Raw genomic sequence first — 19,630 nt, 5'->3', positions numbered from 1 at the left:
GCGATTCCTTTTATAGGCACAAGCCGCCGCTCCGCCCACCCCGCCCGGGACTGGAACTCGCTAGAAGCCTCGCGCCTCTTCCCGCCCCGGCGCGTCGCTTCGGTCCCTGGAGGGCAGCCTCGCCTCCTCGGAAGCGGCTGCGGGGCGGGGACGCCCCCTCCGAGGGCCAAGAAGAGAGTAGTTGAAGGGGGCGGCGGCTGTTCCAGCTGTTTTCTGGCCCTTTGGCTGGCTCGGTGCGAAAGTTGGGTCGGGGGGCGGGGGGGGGTGTCGCAAGTGGATCCGCAGAAAGTGGGGCGATTTATGGGAGGGGCTGTTTGCAAGCCTGGATTTGGGGATTAGGAAAAGGGGTCGTTTGTGTTTTTTTCCCCCAGTTTATTTCAGACGTTACTTTATGCACGGAAGCCAAATTAACACGGGAGAAAAAGAGCGAGCCCTGCCCTTTTAGACAAGGAAGCACGATGACGGTTAATGTTCCGGACGGCGGAGACTGGACGGCCGCTAGAGGACAGCAAGGTGGGGTTATGGTGCCACGTAGAGGCCATCCGGGGTGCTGCAACACAGATTTGATAATAGTCACAGCCGCCGTAATTTGATCTATTGCTCGAGGGATGGCTGTGACTCACCCCTTTTTTTGGGGGGGGGAGGGGGAGACATGGTGATTCCATCGTTTCTTCTTCAAAACAGCTTTTCTGAAAGGGTATCAGAAGGCAGGAGGGCATCTGCAGATGTCCAGCTGCAGTTATGCGCATCCTAACACATTCTGGGGTTTGCACAACTGGGCGAAGGAGCAACAGAGAAGCTTTTCCGTTGTGGCGTTTGCCTTATGGAACTTCCCCCCCCACCCCCAATTGGCCCCCATCGGGCTGACCTTCCAGAAAGTCCTTAAAATCTGCTTTTGTCATCAAGCCAGGGATTTCATGGACTGTGTAGTAGAGGCTGCCAAATAATACCATTGTTCATAAGTTTTGGAATTTGTTTTCCTGTAAATTGTGTGGGGTTTTTTTGTCTTCTATTTATAGTTGTTAATTACATTTTTTATGGTTTTGTTTTTCAATCATTTTGATTGTTTGGTTTTGGTTATTAACTGTATGCAACACCCAGAGTCACATGTCAAAATTATAAACCTCATAATGAAACAAATTAACCCTAGAGATCTTAGTTCATGCAGCATTCTCATCCACACCCAAACTAATCATGGTTAACATTGGCCAGGTTTAGCATGTCCTAATACAGTGGATAATTCTGGAAGAGAACTAGGTTAAGCGTGTTTTGTGTACCCAACCAATGCCTCTAATGCAGAAAGGTCAGGGTTGTATAGTAAATTATTTTGGTATGGGATGTGTTTTCATTCTAAGTTTTTATTGATGAAATATTTTACAGCAGAGGTATCCAACCTTCATAGCTGTAAGACTTGTGGACTTCAACTCCCAGAATTCTGGAAGTTGAAGTCCACAGATCTTAAAGTTGCCGAGTTTGGGGACCCCTGCTACAGATTAAGCTTTGTATAAGACAAATCAATAAACCAGAAGGGGATAAAACAGGAACATGTTCAAGACCTGTTTGAGCAGGGGGTTGGACTAGAAGACCTCCAAGGTCCCTTCCAACGGTTACTCTCTTACAAAAAAAGTGGACTTTCTACAACTGAGTAATACTTTGACCCACCCTGACAATCGTTTTAAGAAACAAGGTCACCATGGAAAGACTCCTCCTTAAAACACAAAGAGTTTGCATTTATTTTAGGAAACACAGTGCTAGTTTTTAATGACAAGAAGGTCACGTTTTCCCAAAACCTACCTTCTCCATCAAAAATACAAGAGCCAGATGGCTCTCAGGGAGTACACTCAATCCCAAACTTGATGTGTTCCAGATGTGTTATCCTCTTGCCCCAGTAAGAATGACCCATGATTCTGGACTGGAGTGCCAAAATGAGAATAATTGTTCTCGGTTAAGATCAAGGGTCTTCAAACTTGGCAAGTTTAATACTTGTGGACTTCAACTCCCAGAATTCCTGATCTAATATGACTGGAGGAGGAATTCTGGGAGTTGAAGTCCACAAGTCTTAAAGCTGCCAATTTTGAAGACCCCCCCTCATGAAGCCCAAAACTACATAGTGTTTCACTAGCAAGGGAAGATACTTGCTTACGCATCTTTTTGCTTGATCAAAGACATCTCACACCCAGAGTGATTAGCAACATCAGCAGTTTCTGTGTGGAGGGTGGAGATATAAGCACCCTTGGAGGTAGAATCAGGAAACAGGACATGCCAGGGGCCACCTGGGAGATGAATCTGGGGAGGCTTGCTGGAAACATATAAGTGTGTTTGCCATAAGTCTATGGAGATTCTCTGTCATCCAGGTCATGGCTTTCCCAAAGGTGCTTTTTCAAGAGGCAGCTGGACTTTCTGGTTTTTCTTTGAAGATGTTTCGCTTCTTGCATGAGAAGCGGAATGTCTTCAAAGCAAAACCAGAAAGTCTCGTTGCTTCTTGAAAAAGCACCTTTGGGAAGTGTTTGCCATATTGTTTTCATAGAACCTTGCATTCTGCAGAGCTAGTTCATACTTATTAATTTACCGCCTATCTTCATACAATGATTAACCAGTTCGTAAACAGACCTAGTAGAAGCATTAACATGACATGTCCATTTGGATTGATGTTAATTATTTTTGCTGATAGCTTAGCATGTGATTTTGGCCTGACCCAATGGGTTAATTTAGTACTTTGGTCTACTGTATTAGTAGATAATACTCAGCAGCTAACTTTAGCAGGCTGAATGAGGGCAATTTATATTTTGAGATTCTGAATCATGCCAAGCCCCCATCCAAGCTCCTCCTCAGAAATTTAATTCTGTTTTTCTTTTTTAAATCCAGAGGAATGTAACTCAGCTGAAGGATACATAAAGCCAGCCCTGAGACTGCATGGTTTGGGTCACCCCACATTGATTATGTGCCATCAAATTGGTGTTGACTCTTAGCAACCGCATCATTGCTCAGTTTACATTCCTGTGTATATATGGCAAAGCCAGGCAATTGATTTAATTCAGTACTGTAAACCATTGTTAAGTGAGTAAATGTGTTTTGCAAAGTCGGTGGCTAGAGCTGCCTAGCCCCACCCCCACCCCCCACCCCCCCAAAAAATCTGGCTAAAATGAGTTTGGATAGATTATGATGTTGTGGGTTTGAGTGGTGCAGTGGCCTAGAGGCAGAGTTCTCCCATCACAATCAGGAGGCTGTGAGTTCGATCCGAGGTAGAGGCAGATATTTCTCTCAATGAGAGAACTCTGCATTGGCAACAGGAAGGGTATCCGGCCAGTAAACACTCAGCTCCATTCAGTTGCCTGGATTCCACCCCTCAAGGTGTTATGGGATCATTAAAAGAAGATGATGATGGTGATATTGTGAGTTTCATGAGTGTTTAGTGTTTTTTTTTAATTAACTTACTATATGATTTTGCCTACAATTTATCTCTCCAAACAGTGAGATCAGTGCTCAATAACAACAGCAGAGACACAAGGAGAGACTCTTTGCTCCTCTTTCTACTACAGGTAGTCCTCAACGTATGACTATTTATTTAAGGACTCTTCAAAGTTATGACAACGTTGCAACCGTTGCAAATACATGCCAGTTGCCAAGCACCCAAATTTTGATCATGTGACTATGCAGATGTTGTGGCAGTCATTAGTTCAAGGACCAGTCATAAATCATTTTGTTCAGTGCCGTTGTAACTTTAAATAGCAATAGCACCTAGACTTTTACAGCCCTCTCTAAGCGGTTTGCAGAGTCAGCATAATTGCCCCCAATAACAAACTGGGTCCTCATTTTACCCACCTTGGAAGGATGGAAGGCTGAGTCAACCTTCAGCCTGGTGGGATTTGAACCGCCAAATTGCAGAGAGCCGGCAGTCAGCAGAAGTAGCCTGCAGTAACTGCATTCTAACCACTGCACCATGTGGCTCTGGGTTACTAATAGTTACTAAATGGATGGTGGTAAGTTGAGTACTATCCATACAGTATCCCCATTGATTTTCCAGGCCAGGGAAAAAGCTTGGTCTAAATCTTAGAGCATCCACATGCCTATAAAATAATATAATCTTGATATCATGGGGGCGGGGGGGGGGAGGGAAAGCTCTACAGTAATTCCATGCTTTCTCAAAGTACACCATTTTGTCATGTTCTCATCCTAAATCTGTTAGAGCATGTCATGAAGCAAATTTCCCACAGGCCAAGCCACATGGGGATGAAACTGTTCCACCCAGCCCTGGAGCAAACAGCTTTCTTAATTTGCCAAGCAAACAATCCTTCTACAGGTTTTTAGAACTCTGAAAGAAGAATGCACCTGGATGCATTTTTAATGTACTCTTTCATGCAAAAACTTGCTTTCTTTGTGCTAAGGCACTTACTGTTCTAACACGCTAAGAACAAATTACAGAGCTAGTAATAAGCCTTCTCCAGTAGTTTGTCTAGTCCAGGGATCCCCAAACTTGGCAACTTTAAGACTTGTGGACTTCAACTCCCAGGAGAATTCTGGGAGTTGAAGTCCACAAGTCTTAAAGTTGCCAAGTTTGGAGACCTCTGATCTCATCCTTCCCTCTTCTGTCTTTCCTCAGGGCCTTCAGTCTATTGCAGTGTTTCTCAACCTCATCAACTTAAAAGATGGGTGGACTTCAAATTCCCAGAATTCCCCAGTGGAAACATCTACACAAAAAAACTTAGCTATATGTCTGATTATTATTGCACAGTACAGTACTAATATTTTTTTCCATTCTAACTTAAGAGTTCCCACTGCAATAAAACCCTGAAGTATGGATTTTTCTTATTCTTAGTCACTTAATTTGTAGCGCTTCCAAGCAAATACAAAGACATTCCATTTAAATTCAATTTTTGCCCATGGGATAGAGTAACTGAAACTACCACACTTACTTTATTACACTGACCACTATGCCAGACACTTGCTGTGGACTCTAACCCCATACCTCATTAAATATCTTGGTCAGTTTTATTTTCAGATTCAGATGATTCTATTTCCTTAAGAGTGGTCAGATGTTTTTAAGTGAGAGGTATAAGGTGGGCAGCAGATTGCCTGATTGATCTGTTCACAGTGCCTAATTGATTAATCAATATCATTTTTCCGTATGTAACATGTTTTATGGACTGCTCGTTGACCGCAATCATTTTGATTGCCATCCAGAATTATGTACCACCGATGCCTTCAGTTTTGGAAGAAAACAAAGCAGAAGCATGTTAATGCCATAGCTCTGGGTTGAAACCACTTCTTTGATTTACCACAAGTTTAATTGTTGGCAGTTGCCGCTTATAACCGAGAAATATTTCTACACCAAAACTCAACAGCTACATAAATTTGACCCATTTATGCTGAAGTATAAATCGCATTACGGAGTTAGGATAATTAACTAGGCACACACTATATTGCCCAATTAGTATCATCAGTGGATATTACATTGGATGAGTGATGTGTGCAAAGCCTGCATCTTAGAGAGCTTAGGGCAAATCAGTGCTGAGTCGGTTCTTCATAGTGGGAATTATAGCAATAGCACTTAGACTTATATACCGCTTTATAGTTCTTTACAGCCCTCTCAAAGCGGTTTACAGAGTCAGCCTATTGCCCCCAACCATTTGGGTCCTCATTTTACCCACCTCGGAAGGATGAAAGGCTGAGTCAACCTTGAGCTTGGTGGGATTTGACCTGCCAAATTGCAGTAGGAGTAGCTTGCAGTACTGCACTCTAACCACTGCACCACTGAGGCTCCTAATGCCAAATAGTGATATCAGACTAATGGCCTACATCAGAAATACCAGCACATCCAGGCAATGTCCAACTCATAACGTTTTTCCTCACAAAGGGGTGGGAGGGAAGAGGATAAAGCATTAAGCTCTTGTCTAGCAATCAAAAATGCGTCCCCACCCCACCCCCCCAAATTAACTTCTGAAACATGGCACAAAAAGCTGCAGAATTTTTGCACAGGCTACAGATTCCTGAAAATCTCGGCATCAGCATAAATGCTCATATCCTGTTCCAGCATTTGTAAAAATTGAGCAGATTCAAAATACCAGGGAAGCTTCTGAGCTCTATGAACTCCAACAGGATTAAAGAACACTCCATTTTGTATAAAGCCGATTTGCCGAGGATCGTTGTGAGGAAATAGTTCAGAGCTGGCATTCAGCATGTTCTGACCAGTTCTGGAGAACCAATAACGGAAATTTTGAGTCGTTCGGAGAATCGGCAAATACTGCCTCTGACTGGCCCCACCCCCATCTATTCTCTGCCTCCTGAGTCCCAGCTGATTGGCTGGGTCTTCTTTTGTTGCCCTGCACAGGAGAATGGAGCTGGAAAGCAGGTCAGTGGGGTGGGGAGGGAATGGGAATTTTGCAGTATCCTTCCCCTGCTATGCCCACCAAGCCACATCACGCCCACCAAGCCATGCCTACAGAGCTGGTAATAAATATTTTTGACTCCCACCACTGAAATAGTTGTTTTAAATGACATAGTAGAAAACAGAGCAGGCTAAAAAGAAATGAAAGGGCACCCAAGATTCCAGGGAAATCAGTGTCTTAGATCAATGATCTCAGCTTTGTCTCAAGGGTACCCGTTCTATATTAACGTGGTCTCCGGGGATCCTTGTGTTTTGCAGAGGTTTCTACAGTCTGTTTGCTTGGACAGATGTGGGACACAGCCCAGGCATGTTGTTTTGCTATTGCCTGAAGCAGATACAATCATCGTTGAATTAACAAAGGATGCCTTGTGCCACCATAAAGATGGCCACATTGTGCTAAAAAGGGTGGCTCCAGTTTTTGAAGCCAGCAAAGCTCTCTGTCCAAGTTCTTACCTCTGTGCACTGGAAAAGCAAAAGGCCGTAATACAATCCCCGCACAGCTTTCACACAAAAACAAAGACATACGCACGCAGACACATACCTAGCAAATCTGAAAATTATACAATGTGTCTAAAGTTGTGACACAGCTGCATTCATTCTCCTTCTTCCCACAGTTGTTTTCAGCTCCAAAAGTTAAACTCAAGATTGTAGCCATTCCTGGTCCTGATATTGCATTTTGTAGAAGCCGCTCGGTTTTTTTGGACATTCTTATGAACCACTTCATTGGGTAGATTGGAAGAAAGGGAGTGAAAATCAGAGGGTGTCCAGCTCTGTTGCCTTTGGCTTGCCAACATATGTTACGGAGATTTGTGGTGAAACAAGGATGGGAATTTTGTTTGTTTGCAGCTCCCATCTGCCAAATCAGAACTATCTTCCTTTCGATCTTCTTGTGTCATTTGGCTTTACTTTAAAACCACCAAAAGCGCACATACCCAAAGGCCGCCATCTAGGGCAAAAAAGTATTAACACTTCGCCAGCGTGATTTCCCATTTTTGATCCCTTGAGCAAGTATGAGCAAGCGAAACCCACAAACCTACGTAAGCCTCTCTGAGGTAATTAGCTGTGGATTTTCCAGTCCCTTCCAATCAGAACTGTAAGGTATCCGCGGTGTAATTCTCTACCGCTGTGAGGCAGGGAAGAGATGAAAAGCATAGTGAAAGTGGTAAAACAGGCTCAATGTAATTTTTATCAAGCCCACCAAAGATATTATCTGCCCGCTAACTCTTGCCCTCCTGTTACATACAACTACAATCAAAGAGAGCAGTTTGGTGAGGTGGGGAAGAAACCGGCCTAGAAACCAAGAGACTGTGAGTTCTGGGCCTGCCTTGAAGCATGAAAACTAGTTTTGGGCCAAATAGAATAACAATAACAAGAGTTGGAAGGGACCTTGGAGGTCTTCAAGTCCAACCCCCTGCCTAGGCAGGGAATCCTACACCACTTCAGACAAATGGTTATCCAACCTCTTTTTTTAAAACTTCCAGTGTTGGAGCATTCACATAAACATTCACAATGTTTATGGAGATTCTCAGTCATTCCAGATCATGGCTGTCTGAAAAGTGCTTTTTTCAAGAGGCAACTTCGTTTTTACTTGAAGATATTTCGCTTCTCGACCAAGAACATGAACTGAAGAAAGCTTCTTGGATAAGAAGCGAAATGTCTTCAAGGAAAAACAAAGAGAGTCCAGTTGCTTCTTGAAAAAGCACCTGTGGGGCAGCTTGGGACTCAACCCAGCTAACCTCACAGGATTATTGTGGTAGGGAAAATAGGAGAGAGGATACGTTTCACCTCAGATTAAAAAAAACAAATCCCACATGCATTCATACAACCTGTGAAGCATGCATAACCTTATCCCTTGTTAAGACTTTTTTTTTAATGGCTCAGCCTATGGTATGAACCCAGGCCTGGTTAATTTATAGTTGAAGATTCAGAAAGTGGGATGATTCAATAATCAACAATTCAATTTTCCAATCATAATCAATTGAGTTATCAATTACATCAATTGTGAGAACACCACGTGGCTTTTTTCTATTCTGGCACCTTCCAAAGAGGCCAGCTTTCAATTCCTACAATCCGTATTAGCCAGCACGGAAACGGAGCTCTACTCAGTGAGATGATATACAGGTAGGCCTCAATTTATGACCACAGGTGAGCCCAACATTTCTCTTGCTAAGTGAGGCAGTTAAGTGAGTTTTGCCCCATTTTTCAACTTTTCTTGCCATTGTTGTTAAGTGAATCGCTGCAGTTGTTAAGTGAGTAACACGGTTGTTACTTCCGCGTTGACTTTGTCAGGTCACAAAAGGCGACCACATGATTGTGAGACACTGCAACCATCATAAATATGAGCCAGTTGCCCAAATTTTGATCACATGACCATGAGGATGCTGCCACGGTCATAGTGTGAAAAGCGATATAAGTCACTTTTTACCAGTGCCTTTGTAACTTTGAACAGTCACTAAAACCTAATAGTTGTAAGCTGGGGACTAGCTGTATTGATAAATATTTCACTTTAGAAAAAAAGAAAAGAATCATGGACCAAAGTAGTTCAGAAAGCAAACTCTCAATTAAGGAGAAAGAACAAAGAGAACATAACTGAATATTATAAGATATGGGAATTATTCTGTCGATGGTTAGAGAAGCAAAATGGAAGTTAGAAATAAAAGGAGACGAGTAAATTATGGAAAATAGGTTAAAGATAGAGATGCAAACAATATGATGATGGTAATCGATATCACTGTTAAGCTTACTATGTTTAATATCACTATATTTATACTAGAACTTATGTTAAGAGGGCGGAATGGAAAAGTTTTATTATATACAATATTATGATTGTTAAGATTAGAAAGTTAATATCAAAGCAATATATATTGTTGTAAATTTTGATGGTTATTGCACAGAGATATTTGTAACCAGACAACACACTGTTTAATGGAAGATGGAATGTTTTATATGAATTTTTTTTTTAAAAAGAAAGCACACTCTTCAAGGCTTGGTCCATTTGGAACCATTCAGCATTGGTCCGAGCTCTATGGTCTGTGGATCCAATAAGTTGAGGGCAACTCCGTGATAAAGAATGGCCACGGTCAAGAACAGGGGTGTCAAAATTCATGAGCCTCGAGCCAACTTTCAAAAGAAATCCAATTATTTATTAGGAGCAACATGTTGGCATTTTTCCCAAATGCAGTCGGCTCTGACCTACGTAATTTACTGCTCACCTATGACCCTGTTTCCCTCCTCCTCCCAGGGTGTGTCATAAATCACATTCTCCAACGGGCTGGGCTTGGTAACTTGAGACATGTGGAATGTGCTTCTGGTCATAACAACCAAACTGCTCTATCAGATCTCATCTCCCCCCCCCGCTCCTTCTTATGGCAATTCGAGAGCAAGCCAGGGATGCTTTACGAGTTGACACTGGTGGCTCTCAGGCTGGATGCATCACGCACAGGCCACACCCACCCCAGCTCCGTGAATGAGGAAAACGTGACGGCAATGTGACGCGGCGGGTTTGACACCCGTGGTCAAGATGAAACAAGGTTCACACACGAACCCAGACACCTGTTTTGAACAAGAGGTTACACCCCACACTACCCATCACTTTCTCACAATACCATCACGCTGGAGGCCAACAGGAAGAGACCATCCTATCTTTATTGATCACCTCTTGTAGTCAAGGAGAGCCGGAGTGGATGATCCAGGAGACCATAGAGAAGAGATGGCTCCCGCCATAGTTTACCACAGTAGAATCCCAACCTGGATGCCATGAAAAGGAGATCTGAGGAAAAAATTAGCCAGGGAGGCTATTCAAGGAGTCCGACAGTAAAATGCTATAAAAGTCCATGTTGAGGACCTTAAGGAAGAAGGTGCATCAGGGGATGCCCAAAGGAATGGTGAAGGAAAGATAGTCGCCAAGTTCACCCCACTCGGCCCGGCGTGCCTGGAAGATGCAGGTCCACGTTGTGAGCACAATCACCCAGAAAAGGAGACCTAAGGCTGACCGCTGGACATCTGTGAAGAGGTAGAAAGAAATGACCAGAAAATAATAAACCATTTCTTTTTTTCCTCCAATGATAAAACATTTCTTATCCCAGCATCTCATCAAGAACTGAGTTCCAGTCAGGGCTGTTGTCTTAGGACAGGGGTGTCAAACTTGATTTTATTGAGGGCCGCATCAGGGTTGTGTTTGACCTTGGGAGGGGGGACGGGGGGGGGGCAAGGCCGAGATGGGAGTGGCCACCTTGATGTCACTCATGTCCGGGGCACCTGTGTGGCCAAGTGCTAAGGCAGGATTTCCCTCAGACCCTCCCTCCCTCCCTCCCCTCTTCATTCTCTTTTCTTTTTCCTTCCTCTCTTTCTTTCCTTGCTCTCTTCCCGTTTCCTTCTTTTTCTTTGTCTTTTCCTCTTTCCTTTTCTCCTTTCCTGTCCCTTCTTGGATGCTCAAATGCAAAAGAGAAAACATTTCTCCTTTCAGTTTGTTTGCTAGCCTTCTGCCAGCGAAAACGGAGCTTGGGGGGGCAGTGTGTGCCCCCCACCCCCGGCCGTGTTTTCAGCCACAACGTCCTCCGGCCAGGAAAAACAGCTCGGGGGAGCCACACGCGGTCTTCCCGAGTTCTGTTTTTTGCTGGTACAGGCATTGTGGGCCGGTCCTTTGCTGTTTCGAAGGTGGCCACGTGGGCCAGATCTAAGCACCCTGTGGGCTGCATCTGCCCCCCTGGCCTTGAGTTTGACACCCTTGTCTTAGGACATACTGTACACACTAGAACCATGATGACGAAACTATGGCACATGTGCCACAGGTGGCACGCAGCGGCATTTGTGTTGGCACGTGAGCTGCAGGCAAAATTACCTGTGTATGTGCGCGCCTCACAGCTGATTTTTGGCCAGTTTGAGGCCTTTTTCGGCCTCCCAAAGGCTTGAGGAAAGCTTCTGCAGGCTTCTACAAGCTTTGTAGGCCGAAATCTAGCCCCATTTCATCACTTCCAGTATTTTCAGAAAAACAGGAAGTCATGAAATGGGGCTAGATTTCAGCCTACAAAGCTTGTAGAAGCCTGCAGAAGCCTTCCTCAAGCCTTTGGGAGGCCGAAAAAGGCCTCAAACCGCCCAAAAATCAGCTCTGAGGTGAAGTGCAGGTAAGGGGCGGCGGGGGTGGGAGGTGGGGTGGGATTGCGCGCATATCTAGGGGCTGTGGGGGTGTGGGCGCATTGCCTTCTGGGTACTGGCACGCGAGCACGAGCGTACAAGCACAATTTTTGGCACAGGATCCCCAAAAGGTTAGCCCCCACTGCGCTAGAATACCCTCCTGCTCCCTTCTCCCCCAGGGAACTCACAGCGCTTGATCTGAAGCTGCTCAGTGTATGCGGGTGCAAAAAAGGCCTCTCGGAAAAACCAGATAACGTTCACCAGCCACAGGAAAGGGAGCAGAGCAAAGCCACCTAAAGAGATGGGAGAAAGGCATTATCTACTACCCTATTTTCTTCAAGGGATGGTGCAGGGGAAAAACAGAGATTTTTCACAAGGGCTTCATGAACGGAAAAGTGCATTTGCTCTACTCGGTTTTCTTCTTCACGAACTCCATTTCAGAAAGTAATGTCTGTCTGAATCACGGTCCCTTTCTTTCCAGAGGATTATATTTTCAGATGCTTGCGTTCCTTAACAAAGTCCAGGTTTGTTCTCCCCAACCATGTCTCTGCCCATTCGACAATTTTCATCACTACAATGTGTAGTGATAGATGAGGATAAAAGATGAGAACAGAGCCAGAACGAGTAACCCAAGTTGCAGCAAACTGTGAGGAGTCTGCACATGGATGTCCATGGCATAAGCCTTTTTAAGGCTCCTGGACACCTAAGGGTGAAATTGATTGCAACTTTCTTCTTGCTATATTCCATTTTAATGTGTTGTTTATCCACTGCCCCAAAACTGAGGGTGAATGAGGAAACCTTGCAAGTTTGGTTGCAGGGGCTAAGGTGTTGAGCTAGAAAACAGGAAATCCTAAATTCCACTGCTAATTTGGGAATGAGGACCCATTGAGGGGCTTTGAGCCAGTTTCTTTCAGCTCATCCTACCTCACAGGATTGCTGTTACAGGGAAAATAGGAGGCAGGATCATTAACAACATAATCTGAATGGAACTGATCAGATATATGAAGAGCAGGATAACAATCTCATAAGCAACCAGTCAAAAATTAACAGGTTTGTTTCCCTACCTGGAAGTTATGTATACATTACATTGTGACTGGCTGTAAGCTGAGGGAGTATATGGGTCCAGTATCTGATTTTTTAAAAAATATAAACAATGCTATATTTCAATGGTTAGATGGCCTAGACATTGATATTTGAACATAGATCAATTTTTTTGACATTTATATTTTATTGGATTCCACTAATCTAGTTGAATTGTTATTACTAGTTCATGTATGAGATGCCATATGCTAAATAATATGCTAACCTGTTCAATCCCTGCAGTCAAACAGTAAATTATATTTTAGAGCAATGTTTATCAAGCTGGGTAGCTTTAAGATGTGTGCACTTCAACACCCAGAATCCCCCAGTCAGGCACGGTGAATATATTTTCCTTTAGTTAACCCAGTGTATTTCAAACTCAGCCACTTAAAGCAGCCTGGACTTCAACCCCAGAACCCCCCTGCCAGCCAAGGTGAATATATTTTCCTTGAGTTAACCCAGTGTATTTCAAACTCAGCCACTTAAACCGACCTGGACTTCAACTCCCAGAATCCCCCCAACCTCTTAAAGGTTACTGACCCACTTCCCTTGAGCCCCCTCCCTATTGACCCCTTGTTTTAAAAAAAGACCGAGTCTTATCCCCCTCGGCGCCCTGCAGAGACCGGGGGCTGCATTGAGGGGGTTGTGGGGGGGGTCCCCCGACGCCGCTCCTTCATGCCCCCCCCACCCCCCAGTCGGGGCTGCGCTGGACCCGCCGGCCGCGGCTCACCCAGGTAGTATTTCCGGCAGAGGTTCAGCTTCTCTTCGTTGGAGACGCGCTCCAGGTTCATGGTGCCCACGGCTGGCGGCCCCTCCCAGCCCCGCCGCAGGAAGAAGGGAAGCCCCCGCGCTGAAAGACTGACCGAGCGGGGCTCGAGGGGACCCGGCCAGCCTCGCCTCGCTCTTCCGAAAGAGCCGCCCGCTCTCCCTTCCCGCCGCAGCTGCTTCCTGGCCAAAAGCCCCGCCGCACCCTCCCTTCCCCTCCCCCCCGCCGCCGCCGCCAGGAACTCTGGGAGTTGTAGTCCGCCAGCTGCTGGGAAGTGCCAAAAGAGAGCGCGGAGGCCAGGGAAAGCGGGCACCTCTGATGGGTGGGGGGGGTGTTGTAAGGCAGGGTCTTCGGATGGAAATGTCTTTGAATAGTAGCAGCTCGGGGTGGTACTTGATTAACAAGAGGTGGGAAGGGACCTTGGAGGCCATCTAGTCCAACCCCCAGTCTTCCACTCCCAGAATTCCCCGTGCCAGCAATTGGATCGGTGTTAAGAAGCCCAAACCACTCCAAAGTTATCTTGTAAGCGATTGACAAATCAAATAATAAAATAAATAAAATAAATTATAGATTAGATAGATTAGACGGACAGACAGACAGACAGATAGATAGTGGTTTTATTGGTTTGAGCTCCGAGCTGGGCGATTCGGGTCGCAAAACATTCTTTCGTCCCCATTCTGAAGTCGCCTCTTCTGGGTTGGCACAAACGCGTGGGAGCCACGGCCCGCAGTCTCCGCCCGGGCAAAAGCCCAACCCAGGTGAAAACCAGGTGAAAAGGAACAAAGCAGTCCCCACAGTTAAGAATGGATCGGCGGAAGCGTGTTTTGCAAATACAGGCGCCCCAAAGGTGCTTTTTCAAGAGGCCATAATAGATGTCAGTAGAGGCGCTCTCTCTCTTATGTATGGTCTCTAAACTAACATTGTCTTGCAGGTCGCTTTGGACTACAAGTCCTTTTGTGTGGTTAGTTTTTTTTAAAAAAAACTAATTGTGGTTTATATAGGACTTGTAGTGCGAAGTCGCCGAGGAGAATGGGGCATCCGGTTGTCTTCTCTGGCTCGAAGAAAGCAACGAAGCCAATCCAGATAACAGATAATCAGAATTGGAAGGGACCTTGTAGGTCATCTAGTCCAACCCCCCGCCCAAGCGAGAGACCCTACACCATTTCTGACAGACGGGAGTCCAATCTCTTTTTGAAGGTCTCAACTGATGGCGCTCCCACAACTTCCGAGGGCAACTTCTGTTCCGTGGGTTGATTGTTCTCACTGTCAGGAAGTTTCTCCTTATTTCCGAATGATATACAAGGCGTAGCAATCTGCAAGCTCAAATAAACTACTAACAATTGCTCTAGGTCACAATTAGGCAAAAGCAAATCCAACAAATAAAAAAAACAAGAAGACTGTAATTGGAATGTCCTGGATATTATTATTATTGTTGTTGTTGTTCCGGATCCACCTCAAGTCCTCTGCGATTCTACCACTTTGCAAAGTCCAGTTTTTGAAATCACGCCCACCCCGCCGCATGCTGGGATTGTATTTCTCGTCGGAGAAGAGGATGCCGGTAATTGTAGTTCTTTTTAAAAGGGAGTCATGAGCGAAACTATGTCTCTCTTTTTTGCCTCTCTTTTCTCTGTGTGCGGCCCGCATCGGTGTTTTAAAGCAACGTTTATCAAACTGAGCGATTTTTTTTAAACGATATGTGGACTTCAATGATTCGCCAGCCAGTAGGACTCTGGGAATTGAAGTGCACACCTCTTAAAAGTTGCCTAATTTGAAAACAAACTGGATGCTAAAAGTGTATAAAGAACGGTTGCAGGAATTGGGTATGTCAGGTTCAATGAAAAGAAGGACTAGGGGGGTGACATGACAGCAGCGTTTCAACATCTCAGGAGCTGCCACAAAGAAGAGGGAGTCAAGCTGTTTGCAAAAGCACCTGAGGGCAGGACAAGAAGCCATGGGTGGAGAGAAGGAATCAAGGAGAGAAGCAACGTAGAATTAAAGACGAAATTTCCTGACAGAACAATTAATCAATGGAACAACTTGCCTCCAGAAGTTGTGGATGCTCCAACACTGGAGGCTTTTAAGAAGAGACTGCACTTGTGTGGAATGGTATAGTAGGGGGTTGGATTAGAAGATCTCCAAGTTAGTTCCCTTCCAACTCTATTCTGACCAGATGCTACATACCTAACCATGGGAATTTATAATCCTGGTAAATACATGCCAGTTGCCAAGGGCTCAGATTTTGATCATGTGACTCCGAGGATGCTATGATGGCCCTAAGTGCAAGAACAGATCCTAAACAGAGGTGGTATTCAGCAGGTTCTGACCAGTTCTGGAAAACCAGTAGTGGGGGTTTTGAGTAGTTTGGAATATCACCTCTGACTGGCTCCCATTGAGTCCCAGCTGATTGGCTGGCTCTTTTGTTGCCCTGCACAGGACAACGGAGCTGGAAAGCAGGATAGTGGGGTGGGGAGGGAATGGGCTTTTGCAGTAACCTTCCCCCAGATGTGGGGAGGGAATAGAGATTTTACAGTATCCTTCCCCTGCCACTCCCACCAAGCCACGCCCACAGAACCAGCAGTTAAAAAAAATTAATCCCACCACTGATCCTAGACCATTTTTTTTAGCAGGGGATTGAACCAACTGTTATTGTTAGAGCTCCAAATTGCAAAACAATTTAGGTATCTAATTTCATCTAATGAAGGTAAAATCACCACTTATTATATCTCTGCAGTTTTTGTGACCCCCCCTGTGGAAGGAATTTGTCAGGAGTGTCTGCAAGAGTCCAAATGCTGACCTTTGCAACGACACTTCACAAATGCTGCAGTGTCTTTTGAGGGCAACATCAGTCACAACTTGGGTACTACTGCTTGTGTGATGTTGCTGAGTGTGCATGTGGTTGTTGCACTTGACATGGCTGTGGAAGCTGCTGTTTTGCAATTGTGTTCTTTCCAGGTTGTTTTTTTCCCCCAACCTCCCTATCTGTGCCTTGTCTCTGCTACTTCTGAATAACATGCCTTTAATCTTGGACTCCAAATGTAATCAAGCAAGCAGTGCCAGTTGTGATGAGTTTTATCCTTGCAACACAATTCAGAATTTGTGAAAGATGGAGTACATCAGGTGTGACCAACCAGGGCAACTTTTTAAGACTGGTGGACTTCTACTCCCTGAATTCCCCAGCCAGATACTAGAGAGGATATGCACCTAGTATTCCCAAGTAATGTAGAAATGCCAGCCCAGCTGTACATAAATGTTTGGAAGTACAACTCTATGTGGCTGAGTTTGTATGGCTTGTAGGGTCTGAATTCTTTAAACTCCTGGCTCATTGAGATGAGGGTTTTGTTTTTAGAGGAAACAACCTACAGAAGCCAATTCATACATGGTGTCAGCCTTCACATATCCTTCTTCTGCTTATCTTTCCAGCTGCCATAGAAAGGGTGCGGGAAGGGAAGGTTGATTGGACCTCGTGTGTGGGAGGAAGAGTGCTGGAGGCATGAGATGGTGAAATGTAAAACTTGGGAAAACTTTCTTGACTATGCTTACTGTGCATCTTATCTATTCAGGCCAAGGTCAACCATCTTGGCATACCAGATATCTGAAACACCACCTGAATATGCCCCACATGACATGCATATCTCAGATTAGATGCCCAGTTTGAACTATTGGGGGTGGGAACACTGGCATAACTTTGTGCATGTGATGTTCCAGCCTATTGTCTCAGACCTTGTATTCTTCTGGTGCTCCCATATCGATTTTCAATAAAAGCCCTTTTCTCTAAAACAATGGAGTCTAAGGTTTACTTTCTTAGGTTTTGAATGGAGCTTCGCCTGACATTATACAAGATCTCCATTCAAAATCCAAGAAAGAAAACCTTAGTCTAATACCCATCGGACAGCAAACACATGGCTTGTCTGGTCAGCTGCATTTAGTGGAAGGAAGCCAGTAAGCGCTTTCAGGCAATAAATATATCGAGGCTTACTTGAGAAAAATCAGTAGGTAATCCTCGATTTACAACTGAGCTCTTCTTCTGCAGTCACATGACAGCATCCTGGGCACTCCACAATCAGCCGGTATTTACAGCATAGCCTTTGCAGCGTCCCACAGTTACGTGACCATAGTCTAAAATGTTTTTGCCACAAACTGGTGTTTACTTCTGGTTTCTGACAAAAAACACCTTATAGTGAACAATAGGTTTGCTTAATGACCATAGCAAAAAAAAGGTTGTAAAATTGTGCATGGTCACACTCTAACATAATTTACAACAGTCACTGCAAATAACAGGTTCAATTCTAGTCGCAAGTTGTGTATTCTCAATTCTGTTATAACCAAGGAAAGTTCATTCAATCACAGAACTACAGCTGTCCCTTTCCAGAGAGGTTTTGTTCTGCATTCACACATTCTCCTTCATCCTGAAATTTAAAGCAATTGAAGACATGGAGGACACCATCTTGTGTCAAAATTGCTTTTTATTTAAAATTATACCAACAAGAATCCAACCCTTTCCCGTCTGTTGACTGAGCATCTTAAATAAAAAAGTGCATAGAAAATAAACAGGTTTAGAAATTTGTACAACTATTTACATCCTCCTGGGTTTGATGTATTTTTTTTTCTTCTTCTTTAAAACAGAGGATCATCTTGGAGGAAGGAAGAAAAACCACAAAATTTAAAAGTACAAAATAAAAGATTGTTCTCGCCCCATAGGATTGGGGAGGTGTGTGGGGGGGCTGGGGGGGGGAGAAGTGGAGGAAGGGAAAGAGGTCTATGAAGCAGAAGGGGGACACAAATAAAAGGTGATTCTTCCTGCATTTTTGCCCTGGATCTCTGCGTCTCATAATTTCAAGCCACAAAAGATAAAAAAGAAAGGACCGAGCTGCCGCTAAGAGCTTTCCCTCATCACCCACCACACGGGCATCCCTGATGCTCTTTGGAGATGATTGAGGCCCTTGGAGTCACATGCTTCAAGGAATTAAAAGGGATGAGTCAGCAATGCAGCAGCCCGCCAAAAAGTTATGCCATGATTAAGCTCCCCCGTCCATCCACTTGGCCCGGCCACCCGCTGACACCGGAAAGAGGCTGGGCAAGCGCATGGATCTGGAAAGCCAGGTGAGGGACCAGTCTTTAATTGAGGAAACGACGGCAGCGTTTGGCTCCGCAATTGCAAGGGAGTTTGCTGCCAGCGTCTTCGAAGGGGAACTTGTAGTCGTAGGTGAGTTCTTCGCCCCGGAAGATCCGGCGCAGGGCGAAAATGACAATATGCTTCTGGCCTTCGACATGGATGACGCGGGAGTAGCAGTTGGGCTCGCAGGAGTGGTTGATGAAGCGGGCAGCATTGCCGTGCATTGTGGCATCCACCACATCGAAGTCATCAATGCGGAACATGTAGCATCCAATGCCCTGCAAGGAAGGAAAGGAGAGTTAAAGAGGGGGGGTGGCGTGGAGGATCCATAGAGCTCAGGGTTTTGTGTTGTTGGATTCTTGGTGGTGGAGAATTTGGGGTCCTAGTCCTTGTGAAGGAGGAGAAAAGTTGGAAATGAGTTCCGTCCAAGGGACAGAAAGTTTGAATGGGGAACCACAAGCTTGCAATGATGAGGTTTACAGAACTTGATAATGCGGGAAGAGAAGCGTGCTCAGAGAACATCAAGAACCCAACAAAATAAAGGGAGAACAAGTTGACATCATGTATGTGCAGATTCTCAGTCATCCAGATCATGGTTGTCCCAAAGGTGCTTTTTCAAGAGGCAACTGGACTTTCTGGTTTTTTCTTTGAAGACGTTTTGCTTCTCATCCAAGAAGCTTCTTCAGTTCTGATCTCAATCAGAACCGAGGAAGCTTCTTGAATGTGAAGCAAAACGTCTTCAAGGAAGAAACAAAGAAAGTCCAGTTGCCTCTTGGAAAAGCACCTTTGGGACAAGCTGGCAACCATGATACTTCCTTCCCGGCTTGCACCCCCCTTTTCCTTTACCCTTCCTTCATGAGCGCTACCTTGCTGTCGTAGTACTTTTCACGCTTATCGGTGAGCACCGAACGGATGACAATGCCGGAGTACTCAATCACCATCTCACCCGCGTCAATGTTGCGCTTGCAGAACAGGCCCCGCCCATGGATGGCTGACCTAAAATGGAGAGAACAGCTGACAGGTGAAAACTAACAGGGGGCATAAGAATTTAACCCAGGGCTCTGGTAAGAGTTTTTACTCTCTCAGATCCTGGAACAAATACAGGACACAGCTTTGCCTATACATTGTGTGGAGGACTTCAACAAGTGATGGT

At 45.0% G+C, this 19,630-nt stretch overlaps 2 protein-coding genes and 1 long non-coding RNA gene across 6 annotated transcripts in view; 1 reads left to right on the top strand and 2 right to left on the bottom strand.

The window, feature by feature from the left end:
* The first annotated feature begins 97 nt into the window (after window positions 1-97).
* On the top strand, window positions 98-4,732 carry LOC148124917 (uncharacterized). Its single transcript, XR_015744811.1, has 3 exons — window positions 98-233; window positions 3,472-3,539; window positions 4,601-4,732. It is a non-coding gene; the product is annotated as an uncharacterized LOC148124917 (long non-coding RNA).
* Window positions 4,733-10,012: 5,280 nt separating this feature from the next.
* PSENEN (presenilin enhancer, gamma-secretase subunit) lies at window positions 10,013-13,511 on the bottom strand. Its single transcript, XM_026702398.2, has 3 exons — window positions 13,329-13,511; window positions 11,707-11,811; window positions 10,013-10,387 (listed from the first exon to the last, which is right to left on the bottom strand). Exons 1-3 carry the CDS (start codon window positions 13,387-13,389, stop codon window positions 10,248-10,250), a joined length of 306 nt encoding a protein of 101 aa, XP_026558183.1. The 5' UTR covers window positions 13,390-13,511; the 3' UTR covers window positions 10,013-10,247.
* A 4,298-nt stretch (window positions 13,512-17,809) lies between these two features.
* KMT2B (lysine methyltransferase 2B) overlaps window positions 17,810-19,630 on the bottom strand; it is a 66,870-nt gene continuing 65,049 nt past the window's right edge. For all 4 annotated transcript variants that reach the window (XM_026702395.2, XM_026702397.2, XM_026702396.2 and 1 more), the window contains 2 exons: window positions 19,344-19,473; window positions 17,810-18,755 (listed from right to left, as the gene is read on the bottom strand). In XM_026702395.2, the coding sequence (XP_026558180.2) occupies window positions 18,480-18,755; window positions 19,344-19,473 (406 nt within the window). In that variant the 3' untranslated portion in view covers window positions 17,810-18,479. The remainder of the gene's footprint in view (window positions 18,756-19,343; window positions 19,474-19,630) is intronic.

This window comes from Pseudonaja textilis, chromosome 10, assembly GCF_049901715.1.
Source record: "Pseudonaja textilis isolate UNSWEBS1 chromosome 10, rPseTex1.2, whole genome shotgun sequence".
Taxonomy (NCBI): Eukaryota; Metazoa; Chordata; class Lepidosauria; order Squamata; family Elapidae; genus Pseudonaja; species Pseudonaja textilis.
Note: the sequence above shows the minus strand (reverse complement) of the source record. Positions and strands in the feature narration are given on the sequence as shown.

Coding starts and splice junctions, on each gene's coding strand:
- PSENEN (XM_026702398.2), bottom strand. CDS start 13,389: ATGAACCTGGAGCGCGTCTCCAACGAAGAGAAGCTGAACCTCTGCCGG. Junction 11,812..13,328: donor CTGCCGGAAATACTACCTGG/GTGAGCCGCGGC, acceptor CCATCTCTTTAG/GTGGCTTTGCTCTGCTCCCT. Junction 10,388..11,706: donor GCAGCTTCAGATCAAGCGCT/GTGAGTTCCCTG, acceptor ACCTCTTCACAG/ATGTCCAGCGGTCAGCCTTA.